General features: G+C 40.2%; 1 protein-coding gene across 1 annotated transcript in view; it reads right to left on the bottom strand.

The window, feature by feature from the left end:
* slc22a16 (solute carrier family 22 member 16) overlaps positions 1–21471 on the bottom strand; it is a 39295-nt gene extending 17824 nt beyond the window's left edge. Inside the window, exons 1-4 of the mRNA XM_060856289.1 lie at positions 21391–21471; positions 20578–21051; positions 16557–16674; positions 11698–12250 (exon numbers count right to left, since the gene is read on the bottom strand). Coding sequence (XP_060712272.1) covers positions 11698–12250; positions 16557–16674; positions 20578–21051; positions 21391–21443 — 1198 coding nt within the window. The 5' untranslated portion in view covers positions 21444–21471. The remainder of the gene's footprint in view (positions 1–11697; positions 12251–16556; positions 16675–20577; positions 21052–21390) is intronic.
* Positions 21472–23419: the final 1948 nt, after the last annotated feature.

The following is a 23419-nucleotide window of genomic DNA, read 5'->3' as shown; positions in this document are numbered from 1 at the left end:
GGGAAGCCTATAGCCCAGAAGACTCAAAATTAAGTTCTCCAATTTCAAATAACCTTCCCATCCATCCCCGACTCCCTTTCCAGGCATGCTTCCTCCCCTCTATCCCTCCAACTGACTCTTCCCTCCAGCCACGAATCAGATTCATTCCTCTGATCGGCACCCCCCTACCCTCACCCCTGTTCCTGAAGAAGGATTGTACCCAAAATATCGATTGGTGCATAAATGCAAATGTAAATAAGTCATCAAATTGTGAAGGCTGCACATTCACAAGATCAGAAATAAAGCCCTTTTGGAAACCCTAAACAGCGTAACAACCCCCAGAACACGTGACGTGATGAGAGTAGAGAATTAATTGAAGCAAAGTTAACCAGTTGTGACATCTAATAATTTCTCACAGCTGTAAGAATCTGGTCATATCCTCAGACTGGCAAAAATGAGAACTATTTGTTATATCCCTACTTCCTTTTAGGAAATCTTGCACATTTAATGTTTCCAAATCCAACTGAGTTAGGAAGAGTGTTGAAAAATTATTACAGGACAAATGCATAGCAAAGCGGAATCATCCCGGTCTTGTGATATTATAGATAATGTTGAAAATTGGTCTCTAGGTTGAATTCAGCACAAAACATTAAATATTGCATTAGGACTATCAATTATTGATATAGTACACCTGCAATCTTTGTTTAGTCATGCATTAAATGAAAGGCAGCAAATTCCCATATCCATCCATCGTTGCATTTATTATTCACATTTAAAGGATAGGCAAGCAAGTTAATAACATACTTAACTAAAAATAAGCTGACAAGTTGAACCAGCTTAGTCACATAATTAAAAAGGCCTTGCTTTCAAAACAGGAAAGAAAATTATAGCAACAATATTACAGGGTTGAAAACAAGAGGCATCTGAGAATGAGAAAATTGTGGAAAGCAGATGAAAAGCAAATCTACTTCCTGAAACATCTGACAACTGTGTACAATGACAGTTAAACACCTTGGCAAAATAGCAAATTGAATGGGACTGCCAGTATCATTCATGGATGCTGAAGAGATGGAATCGCAGAGTTTCCAAATTCCTATTTTCTTCTGGGCAGATATTTCACAGGCAAGCTTTCCATATAAGACAGCAGCTTTAACATCAGGACTGAGCCTGTAGCAAGTAACTCAGCTCCCCAAAGCCTGTCCAGCATCTCCAAGACAGAAGTTAGTAGTGTGAATACTCTTACCTGGATCTGCATTTATTTGACCTAGAAGGTTGGCCTAGAATCCCTACAGTGTTGAAACAGGCCATTCGGCCCAATAAGTCCACACTGACCCTCCCAAGGGTAAGCCACCCAGACCCATTCCCCTACCCTTTTGTCTTATATTTACCCCTAACTAATGCACCTAACCTACACATTCCTGAACACTACAGGTAATTTAGCATAACCTGCACATACAATATTACAGCGCAGTACAGACCCTTCAGCGCTCGATGTTGCGTCAACCTGTGGAACCAATCTGAAGCCCATCTATCCTACACTATTCTATTTTCCAATGACCATTTAAATGCCCTTGAAGCTGGCGAGTCTACTGTTGTTGTAGGTAGGGCGTTCCATACCCCATCTACTCTCTGAGTAAATAAACTACCTCTGACATCTGTCCTATATCCACCATCCCTCAATTTAAAGGTATGTCCCCTTGTGCTAGCTATCACCATCCGAGGAAAAAGGCTTTCACTGTCCACCCTATCTAACCCTCTGATATCTTATATGTCTCAATTAAGTCACCTGGCAACCTTCTTCTCTGACAAAAACAGCCTTAAGTCCCTCAGCCTTTCCTCATAAGACCTTCCCCCCACCCTCCCTTACAAAGCAACATCCTAGTAAATCTCCTCTGAACCCTTTCCAGAGCTTCACATCCTTTCTATAATGTGGTGACCAGAACTGTATGCAACACTCCAAGTGCGGCCATACCAGAGTTTTGTACAGCTGCAACATGACTTCATGGCTCTGAACTCAACCCCTCTACCAATAAAAGCTAACATACCATGCCTTCTTAACACCCTCTCAACCTGGGTGGTAACTTTCAGGGATCTATGTACATGGACACTGATCTCTCTGCTCATCTACACTACCAAAAATCTCATCATTAGCCCATACTATTTATTCCTGTTGCTCCTTCCAAAGTTAATTCACACTTTTTTTTACCGCATTAAATTCTATTTGCCACCCCTCAGCCCAGTTCTGCAACTTATCTATGTCCCTCTGTAACCTGCAACATCCTTCGGCACTACCATTAACTCCACCAACCTTAGTATCATCCACAAATTTACTAACACATTTTTCTACACACTCATCCAGGTCATTTATAAAAATGACAAACAGCAGTGATCCCAAAACAGATCTTTGCTGTACACCACTAGTAACTGAACACAAGGATGAACACTTCCTAACAACCACCACCCTCTGTCTTCTTTCAGATAGCTAATTTCTGATCCAAACCGCTAAATCACCCTCAATCCCATGCCTCTGTATTGTGTGCATTAGTCTACTGTGGGGAACCTTATTAAATGCCTTACTGAAATCCATATACACTACATCAATAGCTTTACCCTCATCTACCTGTTTGATCACCCTTGGATTGTGGGAGGAAACTGGAGCACCTGGAGGAAACCCACGCAGACACGGGGAGAACATGCAAATTCCATAGAGACTGTCGCCTGAGGGTGGACTCAAACCTGGGTCCCTGGTGCTGTGAGGCAGCAGTGCTAACCACTGAGCCACTGTGACTACCTATTTTTTAAGATTTTGTAAGGAATAGGGGGTATTGCTGCTCAGGCTCACATTTGTTGCCCATCCTTAGCTGCCCTTGAACTGATTGGCTCTTTTTGCCATTTCAGAGAACAGTTAAAATGTAACTAAATTTGTGGGTTTGGAGTCACGTTGTGGCCAGACTGGGTAAGGATGGCAGATTTTCTTTTTCACCTGTTACCCTCCAAGCTTTGAGTGTCGCAGCAGTGTCTGGAAGTAGAAGCCCGCCCATGTGTCAGTACATTGTTTGCAATTTGCAGAATGTCCTTGTGATTGCACGGCCACACACTTTAGAGGGAACATTGTCCATGTCCCCAGAATATTAGCCTGGATCTCTAGATTACTAGTCATGTCACATTGCCACTAGCCCAACACCTCCACAGATAGTAAAATTCTGACAACACTTATCCAGGATAAAAACAGCTTGATGATCACTGTACTCACCTTAAACATTTGTTCCTTCCATTTGATACTTTGGCAACAGCGTATACCATCTTATACAATTCACTCAGGCTCCTTTTGATAGCATTCGCCAAACAAATGACTTCTACAAATTAGAAGTCTGCAATTTCCCTTCCAAGCACCATATAATTCTAACCCTAAACCTAAATCCTCTACATTGCTGGCACTGGGACAGACCATTACCTGTTTGTCCCCTTCTCAGCAAGTTGCCCCCTTCTGTGCAAGTTTAGGAAGTTTAATAGCTGCAATTGTACCTCATCACATTACACCACCCAGGGCACCTAATACCAGCTGACGCACATGTGCTTTATTTAAAAAACATTAATTCAGGGGATGTGGGCTTAACTCATTGGACCAGAAATTGCTTCCTTTAATTTAGGATAATGTACAGGATACAGTCTCCAGTACATACCGAACTGATCAAACTCAGTTTAGGTGACCACTTTCTGAAACATCTCCATTTTGTCTACAAGCCCAGCACTGAGCTCTATGCTGCTTTTCATTTTAATTGTTAAGCCCATCCTACTCTGAGCACTCCTACTGTATCAATGAAGTTCAGCGTAAGCATGAACAGCATCATCTCATCCTGTGATAAGGCACTTTACCTCCTCCTAGATTCAATATTGAGTTCACAAACTTCAGATCATTACCCCGCCCCGATTTTTCACCTGAAAAATATTCCTTAGATAGGTGATGCACTCCCAGGTAAGAACTCAACTGCTACACATTCAAAAATTACAAAACTTAACATAGAGCATTCAATCATTTATTATATCCTTCCTCATGATCAATTGTCCTTACTGCATGCTGTCCTTGATTGAAAAGACAGAAAAAATGTAGGGTCACTGTCAATGTCATCCTGCATTCAGTGACCAGGTGAACTATAGCAGCTGTTGGCTTATAAGGATAAACCTATCCTCTGCTTGATGCCTTTTAAAAAGGCACCACATAATGTACTAGAAGTTCACTTGGGAACAAGAAATGCTATTTCATGCTTCATTGTCATGCAGATCTAACGAGTTGTCACACACTATATTCCAAAGCTACTTAACACTGTACTTCCATTTTTTAATTTACCGATTTCAGAACTACTTTGTTTCAGCAAAACTTCTTGTGTTGAAAAGAAAATGAGATCACCCTTTCAATGGTACTCTTTCATTAAACAATAGGTGTACCACTGCTAGTGGGTCTGCCCTTTCTTCATTCCTCAAAATTACTTTCTTTAGTGTGGCAGGGTGCTCCATTCATAAATAAGACCAAAAGCTGTGAAAATTCAGCTAATGATGTAAATTAAAAAATAATATCACTAAGGGATAACAATTTCCCTATAAGATGTGATGAATGATCTCTTCCATCAAATCAAATTTCATGTCATCATAAGAGATTAAAATATTGACTTAAAACTGTAGTTTATTTCAATTTTGAGGTTTCCATCAGATAACTTTAAACTAAATAAATGACAAAAGCAAATTATATCATGAAGAATACTTGCTCTGACTGGCATATAAAATTAACTATTTATTCAACATAAATTTAATTGTCATTGCTGTTGACTAAAGTACAAAGTAAAATTCTATCCTACGGTGCACAATAATTGTAAACAGGTGACACAGAAATATAGAAATTATGAGTAGACCATTCAGCCCTACAAGTCTATGTTATCATTTTGTAAGATCATGGCTGATCAAGTGGTAAGATAGACTTTAAGGGCTGAATGGCCTACTCATAATCCCTATATTTATTGTAGCCTTGATTTCGTTTTCTTGCCCACCCCCAATGTTCTTTGACTCCCTTGTGTGTTAAGAAATATTCCAGGTCTGTCTTAACAATATCCAATTATCTAATCCAGCACTACATGCACATCCCTGTGAAAGAAAATACATTTTCACTTTAAATAAGAGACCCTTATTTTTAAACAATATTGCCTACTTCTACTTTATTCCATAATGGGGTACATCTTTCAGCATCCACCCTGTCATGGCTCCTCAGGATCTTTTATGTTTCAGTAAGATCTCCTAAACTCCAACAGTTACACATCCAACTTATACATATAAGATAATCCCTTATCCTCGGAATCAACCGAGTGAGCCTTCTCTGAACTACTTTTCATGCAATTGCGTTTATTTTTGAATAAGGGGCCAAAACTGTACACAACACTCTAACAGTAGTCTCATCAATGTCATGCATAATAAACTGTAGCAAGCATCCTACTTTTATACTCCATTCCTTTTATGATAAACAACATTCAATTTTCCATCTTAATCACCTGCTGTATCTTCATACTAATGCTTCTCTATCTCAACAGTTATTTATTTTAAGGTTCTGGGATTAGGTTAATCAGAACCTAGGAACTTATCAGATTTTTGTTTGAATAATTTTATCAGTACTCTTCCCCTGGTGATTGTCATTGCTTGAAGTTCCTCCCTCTCTTTCATCTTTTGCCTCACAATTATTTCTGGCATGTGGTTTGTATCATCTATAGAGAGGATAGGTGCAAAATATCTGTTTAATTCATCCAGAATTTCCTTATTTTCCATTTTAATTTCCCAAATTTTCTTTCTAGCGTACCTTGTGATGGTGCAATACATCTTAAAATATTTTTCCGTGTAATAAATCTGAATAAACCCTTCCATTTTAAAAACTATACAATATCTTTAACTTCATTAGCTAATCACAGGTGGCGCATTCTTCCCTCACATCTTTCTTTCTCACTGGCATATATCTTTGCTCAGTGTTAAGATCTAATTTTCCAGCTCTAACTTCATATCCTCCTAACTGACCTTATTTAAATTGTAAAAAAACTCATCTCAGTCCCAGACCTCTCTTTCTAATTGAAAGCAAAATTCAATCATGTTATCATCACTGGTACATAGGGGTACCATTATTAATTAATTGGGCCATTCATTAATCCTGTCTTGTTGAACATTACCAGATCTATTAGGCGACTGTCTGTGTGGAGTTTGCACATTCTCCCTGTGTTTGCATGGGTTTCCTACAGATGCTCCAGCTTCCTCCCACAGTCCAAAGATGTGCAGGCCAGGTGAATTGGCCATTCTAAATTGCCCATAGTTTAGGTGCATTAGTCAGAGGGAAATGGGTCTGGATGGGTTACTCTTTGGAGGGTCGGTGTGGACTTGTTGGGCTGAAGGGCCTGGAGCAAATCTAATCTAATAATCTAGAATAATCAGTTCTCTGGTTGGCCGTGGCAAATGCTTCTGTAAGAAACACAACCAAAAACATTCAAAGAACTAATCTTTCAGCTACTTTTGCCAATATAATTTGCTCACTATATATGTAATTAAAATCAGTCATGATTATTGTTGTACCTCTCTCACAAGCCACCATTACTGTATACCTTATCCTACATTATAGTTATTATCAAGGATGCTGGTTAACTACTACAATAACTTTTCACCTTTCTTATTTCTTATACAAATGGACACTACATGCTGATCTTTATAACTAAAATCATCATTCTCCATTATACTAATGTCATCCTTTATTAACAGAGCTACCAACCACTTTTCATTGTGGCCTGTCCTTTCAAATGTCATGTACAAAATTAGATTAGATTACTTACAGTGTGGAAACAGGCCCTTCGGCCCAACAAGTTCACACCGACCCGCCGAAGCGCAACCCACCCATACCCCTACATTTACCCCTTACCTAACACTATGGGCAATTTAGCATGGCCAATTCACCTGACCCGCACATCTTTGGACTGTGGGAGGAAACCAGAGCACCCGGAGGAAACCCACGCAGACACGGGGAGAACGTGCAAACTCCACACAGTCAGTCGCCTGAGTCGGGAATTGAACCTGGGTCTCAGGCGCTGTGAGGCAGCAGTGCTAACCACTGTGCCACCGTGCCGCCCACAATATTTCCTTCAATATTCAATATTTATATCTCTGCAATTACTATCAGACCACAGTTATCTATTTCCATTTAAACTGACAACGTATGTTTTGTTATGAATAATACATCAATTCAGATGCAAAACTTGTAATGTCGCAATGGAAGATTGTCTAATAAAAGTCAGAGTAGGAATAAATGGGTTTTTTCAGGATGGCAGCGTTTGCGTTAAGATCTACTAATGTGATTCTGAATGGGAATAACATAGGGCTAGGATTTTATGCTGTTTGGAGCAAAACACAGAGGAGATTTGGCAATGGTGATCAGTCATAGAGAAAGTATTAAAAGCTATTAATAAAAAGCGAATTGTAACAAGGCACTCAGACAAGTACAAGGTAATCAAGCAGAGTCAACATGGTTTTGTCAAAGGGAAATCATTTTTAACTAATCTATTGGAGTTCTTCAAAGAAGTAACAAGTGCTGTGGAACCAGTGGATGTAATGTACTTCGATTTCCGGAAGGCGTTTCATAAGATGCCACATCATAGATTATTGTGGAAAATAGGAGCTCAAGGTGTGGAAGATAATCATTTGGAATGGATAGAACATTGTCTGGTTAACAGGATTCAAAGAGGTCTTTCCCGGGCTGGCAGAATGTCATAAGTGGTGTCCCACAGGGGTCAGTGCTAAAGCCTCAACTCTTTACAATTTGTATCACAATTAGCAAGAAGGGACTAAAGGTTTTACAGTAAAATTGGCTGATGATTCAAAGATAGGTCAGAAAGCAAGTTGTGAACAGGGCAGCAGGAGCCTCCTATCTCCTTTAGACCATGATCCCACAATGGAACATCACGCCATTGTATCAACTACAGTCATCGGCCTTATTTCATCTGGTAACCTGGCATCCCCAGTAAGAGGTTGATAGTTCCCCAACGCCGCACAGTCCCCTTCTATCCCCTTCCCAAAATCCACAAACAGACCGTTTGTTTCTGCCTGCTCCTGCCCCATAGAACTCATCTCTTCCTAACTTGACCCAATCTTTTCTCCCCTGGTCCACTCCCTGCCCACGTACATCTGCAATTCCTCTGATGTTTTACACCAGTTTCAGAATTTCAAGTCTGTGGTCTCCAGTGGCCTCCTCCTTACCATGGAGGTGCATTCTCTCTGCAGGTCCATCTTCAACCACGATAGTCTCATGGCTCTCCGCGTCTTCCTGGAACAAAGGCCTGGATCGTCCCCACCCACCATCTGCCTCCTTCATCTGGCCGAGCTCCTCCTCACCCTGAACAATTTCTCTTTTAATTCCTCTCAATTTCTTCAGGTCAAAGGAGTGGTCATGGGCACTTGCATGGGCCCCAGTTATGCCTGTCTCTTTGTGGGGTATGTGGAACATTCCCTGTTCCAATCCAATTCCAGCCCCAGCTATAACTCTTTCTCCAGTACATCAATGGTATCATCAGTGCCGTTCAGAATTGGAAAAGTTTAATCAATTTTGCTTCCATTTTTCACTTTCACCTGGACTATCTCTAACTCCTCCCTTCTCTTCATTGACATCTCTATTTGTATTTCTGGGGAAAATCTAGCCACCAGTATCCACTATAAACCCACAGACTCCCACAGCTACCTTGACTATGCACTTCACACCTTGTTTCCTGTAAACACTATTCCATTCTCCCAGTTCCTCTGTCTCCATTGCATTTGTTCTGATGATGCCAACTTCGATAAGGGAGCCTCTGGTTCGTCCACCTTCTTCCTCAACTGAGGATTCTCCAGCCTTGTTGCTGACAGGGTCCTCAGCCACAGGAGATCCATCTCCCACACTTTAGCTCTCACCCCCTCTTCCTTCCCGCAACAGCAATAGAGTCCCTCCTGTCCTTACCTACTTCCCACTAGCATCCACACCAAAAGGATCATCAGCTGCCATTTCCACTACCTCCAGAGAGATGTCACCAACTGACATATATTTTCCTCCCCTCTTTTGTCAGACTTCTGCAAGGACCATTTCCTCCAGGATACCCTGAACCACCCTTCCTTCATTCCCAACATCCAGACACAGCCCCATGGCATCTTCCTCTGCAAACACAGGTGCCCGTTTACTTTCCCCACCCTCAGTATCTAAGGGCACATGGTTTGTCTGCAAAAAAGACCCTGAGCTTCCAGTTGCTTGCCACCATCCTGCTCCTTGACCAACATCTCTGTCTCAGGCTTGCTGCAGTGCTCCAGTGAAGATCAGCTTAAGCTGAAAGAACAACACCTCATTTTCCGCTTGGGGACCCTGCAGCCTTCTGAACTCAATACGGAGTTCAACAGTTTTAGGGCTTGAGCTCTCCCATGTCCTTATCCCAACCCCCACACACCAGGCCTTGTTATCACATAGTCTGCCATTACATATGACCTATTGTTAGCTATTAAGAGTCCCCATTAACTGTTATTTACCCTGCTAACCAGATTGTCATCCACTTTTTTATCCATCCAACTTTCTTCTCTCTCTTTGGACACTATCCCCATCTATCAATCATTCTTTATCCCCTCCCCCAGCCCCCAGCCTATCATCTGCATATAAACTAACATTTTCCTAGCTATCATCAATTCTGAGGAAGGGTCACTCAACCCAATACACTAACTCTGATTTCTCTCCACTGATACTGCCAGACCTACTGAGTTTTACGTCTTCCCCTTCCCACTGCTAGTTCCTCTCCAGCCCAGATCAGATGTCCCAAACAATAGCATTAGGCAACAACACAGCTTCCTGGACTCTCACTCTTGGCATATCCATTCCTCTAACAATACTGTCCCCTACTACTCTGCCACCTTTATTGTGTGCTAATGAATAAATTGCATGTTTTCTGAAAGATAAGTGAGAAAAATATACACCAACTAATTCATTCTGAAGAAGGGTCACTAAACTCAAAACGTTAACTCTGTTTCCTCTCCTCAAATGCGGCCAGATCTGCTGAGTTTCTCCAGCAATTTCGGTAATGAACCAATCATTTACATGTTTCAGTGTGATACATTGCTTTGATATTTCTGTTTGTAATTGATCTGCAATCTGAGCCATGTTCTTGCAATCCCTCCTATACTAATTCACGATTCAGCTCCAAGTGCTCACTTTTGTTGTTTTAACATTTAGGTCCATTCTTTCACACACCCTTTCATTCTGTTTTAAGCCTCTGGGATCTTTCTTTCTCCTATAGACACAATCTCTTTCACCTTGTTCATGATTCTGGGTCTGTGTATACTCTCTCTTGATGTTCTATTCTGTTTTAGTACTGCAGGTGTGCCTTGCTATAAAACTGAAATGTTCTGCCTCATCAAACATGCCTATTTATGAATGATTTTACTTAAGATTTTTGTACCACTTAGAGAGTGACGAAGAGCTTATGCTCGAAACTTCAACTCTCCTGCTCATCGGATGCTGCCTGACTGGCTGTGCTTTTCCAGCACCACACTCTTCGACTCTGCTTCCCACGAATCCCTTATTAAAGTAAGTATGTAGGATTACTAACTCTTGGAAATCCCATTCTCATCAGCTGTTGTGTCCACTAAGAATAATACTTGCCACCATTTTACTTTGAGGTTAATGTTACAAATTAAACTGAATCTACAAGGCCATTAACAATGCTTTGATTCTTCAGTACTACATGCAATCTGGTATCCAAGAGTAGTTATTGAGTTATTTCATTTTCTATCCTACAGAAAGAATGGTCAGATAGTGAAAACATTACACATTAAATCAGTGCTTCCCAAACATTGTTCCATTGTGGCTGTATGGTGCTTGCCAACAGCCATAGCCCAGACCTGGTCTTTGGGACAAGCAGGTGCGTGTGTGGGGAAGTTCTGTTAGGAGCAGAGGTGAGGGTGAAGTGAGACATGTAAGAATGGGGGAAGGCCCTTTGACAGTCGGCGGAGGCAGTGACTGTATTTCACAAAGTTCTTAAGTTAAAGCACCACCTACTTCTCCAGAAAGTTTCTCAGCACAGCATTCAGGCTAGTTCTGGTTGGCTAGTTCATGGCCACTTGAAGAAATTGGGCTGAAAGGCCTGTTTCCACACTGTAGGGAATCTAATCTAATCTAAAATGTGGCGGTGCGGTGGCTCACAGTGCTAGGGACCCCGGTTCGATTCCCACCTCAGATGACTGTCTGTGTGAAGTTTGCACATTCTCCCTGTGTCTGCATGGGTTTCCTCCCACAGTCCAAAGATGTGCAGACCAGGTGAATTGGCCATGCTAAATTGCCCATTATTCAGCGGTAAATATTGGGTAGGTGAATGGGTTTGGGTGGGTGTGGACTTGTCGGGTCCAAAGGCCTGTTTCCATACTGTAGGGGAGAAAAAAACAGCCACACTGCTTTTAGTACATGCTCATGACTCCAAAATTTCAGCTGTTACCCCACCAGGGGTTGTGACTTTCAGCGTGGGAAAACCTGAATAAAATCACTTCTCCCATTCATTATTTAACACTGGCAACAACATGAAAACATATATTGCTTTTCTTTGTTTTGTAGAACTAGGTAACCAGAACATTTGAAACGCTATAAAAGGAACTGACTGCCTTCTATATTTAATACTCAATTAGCATATACAAACATTTTCTTACCTGCCAGAAAAAGATTCAAATATTCGTTTCCACCCAGATTGACAGAACCCAAAGAGCTAACATAATAGCCCAGACTCCCAGTGAACCACACAAGCCAGATTGTGATGGTCCTCTTAGCCAAATTCCAGGTATGGAAAAGATCTAGGATACTGGTTTTGTCTTCTTTGGTCTCACTTGTCTTTATTGCAATTTCTTTGTCTGTTGAATCATCAGGACTATTCATCTGCATTACAGAGACATGACATGGGATCTTGACTTTGTTCCATCGAGCAATTGTGTCAATCAGTTTCTGCACTTCTTCAAGCCGTCCTTTAGCCAGAAGCCACCAGGGTGTCTCTGGCAATAGCCAGCAGCAAAATATAAATGGTATTGTCACAAGTGACAAAACAAGTTGGTAGAATCGCCAGGCCCGAACCAGGAATCCAACCAAGGCAACTACCATGACGCCAACAGCAAAGTAAGCATGGACATGCATAGATGCCCAACTGCGGGCTTTCAATCCAGTGTATTCTGTCACATAGACAAAAACAACCACAAGGTAGCCACTAGAAACCTGTTTAAAATGCAAAGAAAAGTAAGGATTACACATAATTGTACAAGTTCTTTCATTTTTTATTTACTTAATGCCAATAAATACATTACCGTGTTCAGCTCTTGAAAGTGCAGCTTCTTAGCCTAGTTTACTACATAAGGATATGAAAGGCCAATACTGCCAAAACTGGTATAAAAGAGATTTTGTGGTAGCAAAGGAATTTTACACAAAGTAGGCAATTTTAACCTAACTTGTTGGATTGAAACAGGTTGCATGAGAATCCATCTGTTATACATTTTACTCTCTTATATTTTTGTTACATATTTGGTCATGGGTCATGGAGATCATTGGCTAGATATTTATTGCCCATTCATAAGACATGACAAAGTGTCTTTTTGATTTGTTGTTGTCCACATGGCTAGTTACACCCACAATGCGGTGATGGTGGGAGTGCCAGGATTTTGACCCAGTGGTAGCGAAGGAATTAAGATCTGGTTCCAAGTCACTGTGGGATAAGTCACTATGGGATAACATACACTCAACAAAATGTGTGACTGCAAAAAAACTGAAGATCGATATTGCAGTTTTAAAGAGAGTTGGAGAATGGAGAAATCTCTAAACTGCGCTGGGTCATTTTATTCAAAGAACTGTAGAATATACTGGAAAAAAGGATGTTGCAACTTTCATGTGGAAAGTAAAAGAACTGCAATATATTATGTTGTTGTCTTTGTTTTCTTTCTTTATATATATTTAATATATTAAAAGGGGAAGGAATGCCTGAGATATGATGGAATGACACAACAGATGATGACTATATATTAAAGGGTTAAATGGGTGCAAATTAGCTGTACAGTATGGAAAATTAATAATCAGTGTGGCATAGGTTTTATGGAAATGTGGTTAACTGAAATAAGGCTCTCACTAAAAAATGTAGACATGTATTCCGTTCAGAAACATTTACCTTCTGATGTACAAAATGGATGTTGAAGGTGTTTGATTGGGGTGCCAATCAAGTGGGTTGTTTTCTCTTGGGTGGTGTCAAGTTTATGAAGTGTTGCTAGATCTGCACTCATGCAGGCAAGTGGAAAGTATTCCATTACAACCTTGATATATGCCTTGTAGCTTGTGTGCAAGCATTAGGATTGAAAAGATGAATTACTCATCACAGAATTCGAAGGTTCTGACCTGCCCCTACAGCCACGGTATTTATTTGTCTAGTCCAGTTCAGTTTCTGGGCAATGATAACCCCTGGATGTTGATAGTGAGGGATTCAGTGATGATAATGAAGGTCAAAGGGTGATGGTTGGATTTGCTCTTATTTGAGATGGTCACTGGTTAGCAGTTGTATGGAATGAATATTATTCACCACTTAGCTGTTGCAACTGCAGCTGGAGGGGTGTAGTGGTTCCTTTCTAGTCTCACTCCTCCACAAATTACAACAAGTTTTAAAGTTAACCAACACAGTGATTTTTCCCAATAATCTAGATTTTAGACTGTCTCTGGTCCAGCATTAGAAACACATTAATCAAGGTTCTTTAGTCAACAATAAGTAACTACCTTACAAATAAAAACTGAAACAAATATGCAAAGATTATTGACAATAAAAAGGTTTAAACTGTGCAAAGAAAGATAAATCTTGTATTCTAACATCCAACTTTTAACATGAGACAAATATGGACCACAGATGGCTACTGTTGAATGTCTGCACATCAAACAGGAAGTGCATTCGAAACAGGTCCCATGGATTTCTCAGTAATGTCCCCAGGCTTTAGTGAAACTTTGATTAGCAAATGTCTCCAAAACTGCTTTTGGGAGTATTTTTCTTCATGTTTGACAACCCAGCCTTGATGCCATGGCCAGTTCAAATGCTGCCTTCATGTTAAGGGCAGTCATCCACAATTCTCTTTGGAAGTTCCGTTCTTTTGCCCACTTTTTGATCACAGTTGTAATAGAATTATTTGCTGAGTGGCCCTAGCAAAACCCAAGGTGAGCATCTGGGAATGGGTTATTGCTCAGCAAGTGCAGTTTGATTGTACAGTTGACAACACCTTCCATTACTTTGATAATGATCAAGATAAGACTGATAAGATGGTAATTGGATAGGCTGTGTCTCTCCTGTTTTTTGTTGACATACCAAGGCAATCTTCCATGTTGTTGGGTTGATGTCAATGTTATAGCTATATTGGAACAGCTTGACTGGCTTTGTGGCTAGTTCTGGAGCACACACCTTCAGTATTATTGCTAGAATGTTGTCAGGGAACATAGCCTTTGGAGTACCCAATGCCTTCAGTCATTCAGAGTCATAGAGATGTACAGCATGGAAACAGACCCTTCGGTCCAACCCGTCCAAGCTGACCAGATATTCCAACCCAATCTAGTCCCACCTGCCAGCACCCAGCCCATATCCCTCCAAACCCTTCCTATTCATAAACCCATCCAAATGCCTCTTAAATGTTGCAATTGTACCAGCCTCCACCACTTCCTCCGGCAGCTCATTCCATATACGTACCACCCTCTGTGTGAAAAAGTTGCCCATGAGGTCTCTTTTATATCTTTCCCCTCTCACCATAAACCTATGCCCCCTAGTTCTGGACTCCCCGATCCCAGGGAAAAGACTTTGCCTATTTACCCTATCCATGCCCCTCACAATTTTGTAAACCTCTATAAGGTCACCCCTCAAGAAGAGGCCAAGACAGGTTAACCACTCAGCACCTCTAGTGAAGATCAATACAAATGCTGCAACCTTGTCTTTTGCCCTGGAGAAAAGGCACCGGTCCTTGAATGTTAACTCAGCTTCTCTCTCCATGGATGTTGCCAGATTTGCTGAGTTTTTCTAACATTTCTAGCATCCACAATATTGTGCTTTTGTTTTAGTCTACATTTATAATGTCATGTATGAAAATGCTTTATAACACTTCATTCATAAATTTCTGAAGAAAACTGTTTATATCATGTCTCTAAAAAGTATGAATGAACCTGACTTTTAAAAGTACCCACGGCAGAAACCGTAAACATTTGACATCTCTCAGTCTTGTGTGAACAAATATTGAACAATGGAGAATGGTGCCAATCAAACAATGTTTTCCCTTGTGTTCAGCTGCTACGGATGTCTGAGCTCCTAACCCAAGATTCATTATGTTTCATTGTCTGGAATAAGATAATTCAGACAGTCTAGGGAACAGATTAAATTGAAGAATTGCACTTGGATAAATTTTCAGGGGGTTTCTAGCCCCCTACATAACTGCATCATAAAATTGGTTACTGCCTACAAAAAGAAACGTAAAGGCTACACACTGTGGATTGCCATAAAACCTGAAGCTAAAACTAAATAGAACTTCAGAAAGATCAAAGTAATGGTTTTCAAGTGCTATAAAAACACTCGGCATCCTTGCCATTAACAGTTTTCCTGTTTTAGTTGCTGGCTGATGTTGAGTCAAATTGCACACAACTTTGACATTATATTCAACTCAAAAGATTGAAATCTCCTTTCCCCATCCAATGTTAAATTACACAGTTCCAACTCTACAATATGATATGCCCCTTACAACGTATATGACAATCTGAGCCGACTGAAAATTCTGTTTTCTATGGTCATGTTTGATCTTCAACTTCATTTTACTCCCATCTCCTTCATCCATAACCCCAAAGACTATCAGGGTGGATGGGGTCAGTTCATGTCAGACACGGTGTATAATCTGGGGATGAAGTAATGGGCAAAGATGGTTGGTTGGTGGGGGGGGGGGGGAATACTGAAAACCGTACTATGCCCCTACACCTGAACCTCCTTGCTCCTACTACCCCATGAATCTCTACCTTCATCTGAATCCAGGAATTCAAAGATAACACTTGGTGAACTCCCTGCAGCACAACCAGGAGCAACGACAGCTACCAGTAGCATGTCTGGCAATGATCAAAGCTCCAAGAGTGCAGGGTTTCCACAGCTAGGGCTATAGTTCTAAAGAGGAGCTGTTTGGACATGAAACATTAACTTTTTCTCTCTCAGATGCTGCCTGACCTGTTGAGTTTCTTCAGCACTTATTATTTTTAATTTCAGATTTCCAGCATTTGTAATTCTTGGCTGATATGCAAAACTATGGAGAGAGTTCGGTGTTGCCAAGTTCCTGCTTGAGAAAATACCTAATTCAGATGGGCATTTCCCAGGGAAGTAATGTGGGTTTCTGATTGGTTCTTAAACTTGTTGATGAGATTTACAACTGAAACGTTTAATACTGTCGATAATTTGAAGCGTGCATCAAATCTTTATCTAAAATAGCTGGCTACCCAATACCTAGTAAAAGGAAATAGACTTACGCAGTACAATACATACCAGGGCTAGGAGGAAACGAACAACAATGAAGCTGTAATAATCATTGGTGAACGCAACACCAACTCCAAACACAAATTGAGCTGTGCTTGTGAACCATAGAATATAGCGTCGTCCCAACCTAGACAGATTAAGAAACAGATTAAGAATGACAAATACAAGTATTTGCAATCTCAATAAAATTTAACAGTGAACCTAAAGTTGTGCAGATGTGTAAAAACATTGTTTAGCTCACAAGGAACATTAGACAAAATTGCTCCTGATGAAGAATTCTATAAAGTCAAAATTAGTGCTCACAGTGATTTAAATCAGAGCTATTTCTGCTAAGTCAACAAGATCAAACAACTGAAAATACAATGAAGATAGTGGTATACTAGAAGTACAATATGATGTGGACATAATAGGATAGATTATTAGTAATTAGTATAAACAGACATTGGTCAACATAAATGCAAGGTTTTTTATTATTCAAACATATCGCATAAAATTGTGTGCAAGTCTACAAACTGGCATCCCTGTGTATGCCTAAATTAGTGGGAATTAATTTATGCATAATTTATACTTCTCCTCAGGATTATTTATTGGCTGGATCCCACTTCAATTTCAATCTGGATGATGCACCCAACAGCAGTTCCAAAAACAGTATATCCCAGCAAGCACTGCTGTCAGCTGCTGCCTGCTCCAATATTCTTGTAATTTGTGTAAGAGAAGAAATTTAATGTCAGCAGTAAGACCAAAGCCTGAATCTTCACCATTACACAACCTGACAGCTGTCAGTGGTTACAGACTTTTTGGAGCAGGAGTATGAATTCCAAAGTCAAAAGGTATGGCACTGGAAATTCACAGCCTGTCAGGCAGAATCCTGATGAAGAGCTTATGCTCGAAACGTCAACTCTCCTGCTCCTTGGATGCTGCCTGACCGGCTGTGCTTTTCCAGTGCCACACTTTTTCACTCTGCATCTCCAGCATCTGCAGTTCTCACTTTCTCCTATGAATTCCAAAGCTTGTTTTCAGAGGGGAATGCACTTGAATGAAATTGTTGTTGCAAATATCTGTGCTGATAGGGATTTATATGGTTGAAGAGACACAAATATGATTTTTTTTTCTGAAGAAACCTTTTTTCCAATGGAGATTTCATTTCTGCTTGAATCTGCGGTCTGCTTATGGTGGAGACTGTTGAGTCTGGATGTTAAGTCTAAGTGCATAGGGTGGGAAGCATGGATTGACAAGAGTTGACACTAAACTGACAAGATAGAATCCCTATAGTGTGGAAACGGGCCCTTCGGCTCAACAAGTCCATACAGACCCTTCGAAGAGTAATCCAGCCAGACCCATTTCCCTACATTTATTTCTGACTAATGCACCTAACCTACACATCCCTGAAAACTATGGGCAGTTTAGTACGGATAATTCATCTAACCTGCACACCTTTGGATTGTGGGAGGAAACCAGAGCATCTGGAGGAAACCCATGTAGACACAGGGAAAATGTGTAAACTCCACCCAGACAGTCACCAGAGGTTGAAATTGAACCCAGGTCCCTGGCGCTGTGAGGCAGCAGTACTAACCACTGAGCCACTGTGCTGCCCATAAAGGGTCATTGAGGTGGGTAAAAAATTATAGATTAGCATAGAGATATGAAGGATTATGGAAGGTGGATACAAGAGACATAAGGTGGTATGGAGAGTATATGAAGGGTTTGGGTGCAGGGCCTGAGTTAGAATGGATGGGGCCTGGGAAGTATGTCAGAGGGACGAAGAAGCTTGTAAGAATGGATTTTCTTTTTTATTTCTGTTCATAATGCTGGACTCCCATGTCAAACTTTCTACACAACCTGTCTCCTTACCCAGAAGCATTCTCACGACATCTGTTGTCACCCAGGCCTCACAGAATGAAAATCTGATGTCCAGGCAACCATTTTTAGAAGTCTGCTTTGAGGAGCCAGAAGTAGTTCTGACTCTCTGCACCTAACTTGCAAATGAAAACCCTGGTTCCAAATATCCTGAATCAGAACAAATATCCACAAATTGAATAATCACAGAGCTGTAGAGGTAGCTCAGCAGTAGAAATGTACCCAGATGTTAGAGATGTTAGATGCATTTGGGGACACCATAAAAAAAACCTGAGTTTAGCTCGTATCTCTTGAGAAAACCCTGCATTTATTTGATGTCCTTGTGAGGATCTGCTTCATTCATTATGGCCTTATACCTCAGTAATGGTAAAGCCATAAAAATTCAAGATTTTCTGGCCCTTCTGTTATTTGCCTGCATAGCAGCATCAGTATGGTAGGGATTGTTAGGCTTCTGAGCCCAAATTCTCCAGGCCGGCCACATCTTTCTCTCTCTCTCTCTCTCTCTCTCTCTCTCCCCCTCTCTCCTTTACCATCTTTTTCTTTCTCTTTTCTTTTTCATCTTCGGAGGTCATCAGCAGCAGTGTTGGTAATGCTTGAATCAAGGAGTCTGGCTTTGGTAGGCCTAGCTTGGATTCGGGAACTCAGTGGGTCAATGGCTATGGTGGAGCTTGGTGCCTTGAGCAGGGCTGCGTCCTTTGTGCAGTTCGTGTGTGTTTGACATGGACTGGAGGCAAGTTCCCAGCATAGATTGGAAGCAAGGTCTGGTGCAGTCTGGAGGCATGGCCCAGCTTGGTCTGCTTGAAGGATCCGAATGCTGGACCTTTTTATTTCTTTATTTTTCTAATTTATTCTTAAGGTCAAGTACTTAGGTACCTTTGTACCTAAGATGGCGCTGTAAGTGACCACGTTGTAAACTTTTCACTGCACTCATGAGTGCATGTGACAATATACGTAATTCTAATTCTTAAAATCAAAAACATTACCTTTGTTTTACAATTTGATCCTAAGCCTCCCAGACTGACCACCAGGCATTCTGAATTTTCCTCCTTTGTAATCTTTTGCTCAACAACAAAAAAATACAAACTTATCATGCATTTGACTAAATACCAATACCAGCACTTTGCATCCAGGAGTAAATCAGATCTAGCATTATTAATCCAGTTTCCAATCAACGTGAAGCTCAAAGCACAAATTCTCCAGTTACATGGTGTTAAGAAAGTTGGTTGTAATCAGATCTCCAATGTGCAATACAGCCTTAAGAGTGATGTGTGGTGAAAGATAACTACTGCAATCTGGTTTCATATGAACATGTGCTCAGATCCTCTGTCTATCTATCTATATATACCAGATACAAAGTCAACTGAACCCAACTTTATCTAAATATGCAGCTGCTGTCAGTTGAGTTCTTGTGGCATGGATTTGAAAATAAGTGCCTTGCATTTTCGATTCCACACAACTTTCATGCATTCGCATGGCAAAAAAAAAAATGACTGGTCACTTGTACCTCTACTGCTTTCAAGACCTTACACTTTGCACAATTATTTTTTATTCACAATAATGCACTTCTAAGTAATATAATGTTTAATTAATGCCTACCTTAATGTGGTTCTTCAGAAACAACCCAATGTGCTCATGAATACAAAAGGAGGAAAATTCAGTTCTCTTTTGCTTTGCAAGCTGGTATTTTGTGGGGGCGTAGTTTTAAAATAGGGCGACCTCTAATCTAGGTTGCTTTCACAACAAATAGAGGGATTTAATTCAGGTTGACAATGGAACCCTAACTTACTATGATGAGCTAAATGTTCAGAAGCTTTAGAAATGTCAATCTTCCAAAAACCCCACCTGTAGATGATCATCAGCACACGATGCTACATAGTGGCTCTGTATCTGTGATTCCTCACCACAGTGAGCACTGTACTGAACAATGTTGCAGTGGCAAAAAAGTGAAGATAATCTAATTGTTTAATAACAGCTGGGAGGAAAACTAGTGGCACATGTTGGTAGTCAGTTAGAGAAGAGAATTGGTAGAAGTTAAGAACAGGTTTCTAAGCTGCCAGCTCAGCTGAGGGTGGGTGTGATGTTTGGGAAAATTTGAAAGGGAACAAGAAGGAGAAACTAAATTACAAGCAGAGTTCTCACAAATAGAATTAACAAATGGAGAATTGGTAATTACCTGTCAGCGATATCCCCAAACACCACAGCACCCAGTAGGACTCCAAACATAAAAATCGGCTGGGTGAGTTTTGCTAACCATTCCCTGTCACAGACTAGGTCCCACTCAGTCACAATGCTGTTTTCAATGTGGCTTTGATCATAGCTATAACCATCAGAGCAGGGATAACGTGTCCTGTTGCCTTTAAAGTAATTCACTAGCTCAAAGCTTCCAATTCTTTTGAAACGAATACATTTCTCAGCTTCCCAGATCTCTCCATTTTCCATATAAGCGACTACGCTGCTTGAATCTGCAGTCCACAAGTTCCACAAATCTCCAGGGCCCGCTGTTGTATTTGAAACAAGGATCGTGGTCACATTTCCAGGCAACTTGCACACGAACTGTGGTGTTACAGCAAGGAACACTGAGGCCAAATAGTGGATCCCACATGCTATTGTTTGGAAATTGACCACAAAATACACAGCTGCTTGGAATCTAGAAAATACAAAGCCAGTTTTGATTATTAACAAATGAAAAGAGAATTGTATAGAATAATGCTATAGCAAAATTCAATAAGCTCTAAACAGGACCAAAAGCTAGGATGAGAAATGAATTAAAATTGAGTTTTAAATTTACCAAAACATAATCTTAAAATATATGTTTTATATTTATATTTTTTTCATAAGAACATGATTGTCTCTATTTAAGCTGGACAGCATGAATTAGTTTTCAGACAAAGCTGCTGTTAGTTTTTAAATCCTACTGCGATTGCTGTTAAGTTTCTCTGAAAACAAAATGAACAAAGGCTAATAAGTACAAGAGCAAAGCATTTACCTTCCAAAGTGGCCAAGTTTGTCAAAAAGCCTTTCCAGGGTCTGTGGTGCCATGGAGATCAGTGGGACTTGTTGCCCTGCCTTTTCGGAAAGATTGAAAGTTTAAGAGGACTGAAAGTAATAGGAGATTTGGCATGAGGATAAAGTAAGAAGATAAATGGGGTATGGAGCAGCTTGAACTCCTCCCACAAACCAGTGAGGAAAAAGAAACACAAATTGCATAAGCCATAGTTTCTTTCTTTTCAATATTCACATTTTAAAACATAAAATGGTTAAAATATTAATGTTATAATCAGTGTACTGTCCCTAAGAAACATCTTAATCCTGCTAAGAGACACATCTGTACCCCACCGCGCTCACCGCCACCCACCCACCCTCCAACACACCTTGCCTAGTTTCAACCCATCAAAAATTGATAAAACATTTAATTCAGCCACAGTTTTGAAATACTGAAATTACAGGTTTTTCTTTCCTTTTTCCAGAGCCTACCGATAATTTCATTTGGAATATCTCATATTGAATAGTTTTTTTTGTTCCCCCAGCAGGTTTACTTACCCTACATTTATCACCGGTACTTGAGGGTCCCGTCACATTTTGAACTTATGAACCTGATCTGAAAGCTGCATGACACAGTCATTGGAAAAAGTGTTACTTAACTTTTCATTATTTAAGCACAGTACTGTAGGGGGATGACAGCTCTGTTCCAACAGCAGCTTCTTGTTATATTTTAAACTATTTTTTATTTAATTGTATGTTTTGTTCCTCAGAGGCTGCTGTGTGGTAACTCGTGTCCCCCAAAGTTTCATAAACCAATGATTACAGTTTTTAAAAATATTTTATTCTCGTTGTAACCTTTACCTGACTTTTGGATTGACTTGTAATTTAGATCTCTGTAAATATTTGCATCAGGAATGTAAAAGGACACCATGTGACCTGTACCTTTTACCCTCATAGAAGTGAAAATCATTTTGTTTCATAACAGAGATAACACACAGTTGTGCAATTTTCTGTTATCTTGTGGAACATGATAAACTAAAACATAAATGGTGCAGCCTGCCTTCCATGAACTTTTTACAGATTTAAACTGAAATGAATTAGAAACTGTCCTTTCTCAAGGGCAACTGGGAATGGGCAATAAGCATTGGCATTGCCGGTGATGCACACATTCAAAATCAAATTTTAAGAAATCCCTTCTTAGAGTTTCTGCAATTATTTTGTTTTCCTTTATGGTTACCTAATCTTTGAAATATATTCACTGTTAAATATTTCCTATACATAAGTTGTGAGCAGAAAATCTACTTATCCTCAAGAAAAACCACAACATCGTTATACAACAGGTTGGTGAGATTCATGTTCACCATCAGACTTTCTCAAGGTATGAAGGGCAAATGTAACTGAGTCGCTATAAAACTGAAAGGATTAACCTTGGTATGGATACCATGTATTTATAAATGCCTACATACTACAACTGAGCACCTCTCCACTTCTCAATCCGTGAGATCTGTTCAGTCATAGATTCAATGCACAGGGCCATGGAATACTTCTCACCAAACATGGATACCAGCCTGATGGCTTTGAGTAGATTGCTAATTAGAATTAAATTGATTACAAAAATAAGTTAAGGTAAAATAGTTTTACAGCTAAATACTGTAGTAAAGTGCTCCATTTTGAGATATGGTTCACCTTTACTTTTCTAAATCAGCCATACAGCTACAGGATCACTTGTAGAGCAGGTTGGTTCCTCACAGATATAGTTTCAATAACCCACAATTCACCCAATTCAAGAACAGCAGAAAATTATTTTTGACAAATGATTTGCTCTCAGAAATTTTAAATATATAAAATTTAGTCAATGGTTTACTACAAAAGCGCCCCGTCAGTGTATGATTACATTAGATTCCCGACAATGTGGAAACAAGTCCACACCAACCCTCAGAGTATCCCACCCAGACCCATTCCCCTACATTTTATCCCTGACTAATGCACCTAACACTATGGGCAATTTTGAATATCGTAACCTTTTGAAGAGA

The sequence above is a fragment of the Hemiscyllium ocellatum genome, chromosome 3 (genome assembly GCF_020745735.1).
Source record: "Hemiscyllium ocellatum isolate sHemOce1 chromosome 3, sHemOce1.pat.X.cur, whole genome shotgun sequence".
Taxonomy (NCBI): Eukaryota; Metazoa; Chordata; class Chondrichthyes; order Orectolobiformes; family Hemiscylliidae; genus Hemiscyllium; species Hemiscyllium ocellatum.
The sequence above is the reverse complement of the archived record's forward strand: the minus strand, read 5'-3'. Positions and strand labels throughout refer to the sequence as shown.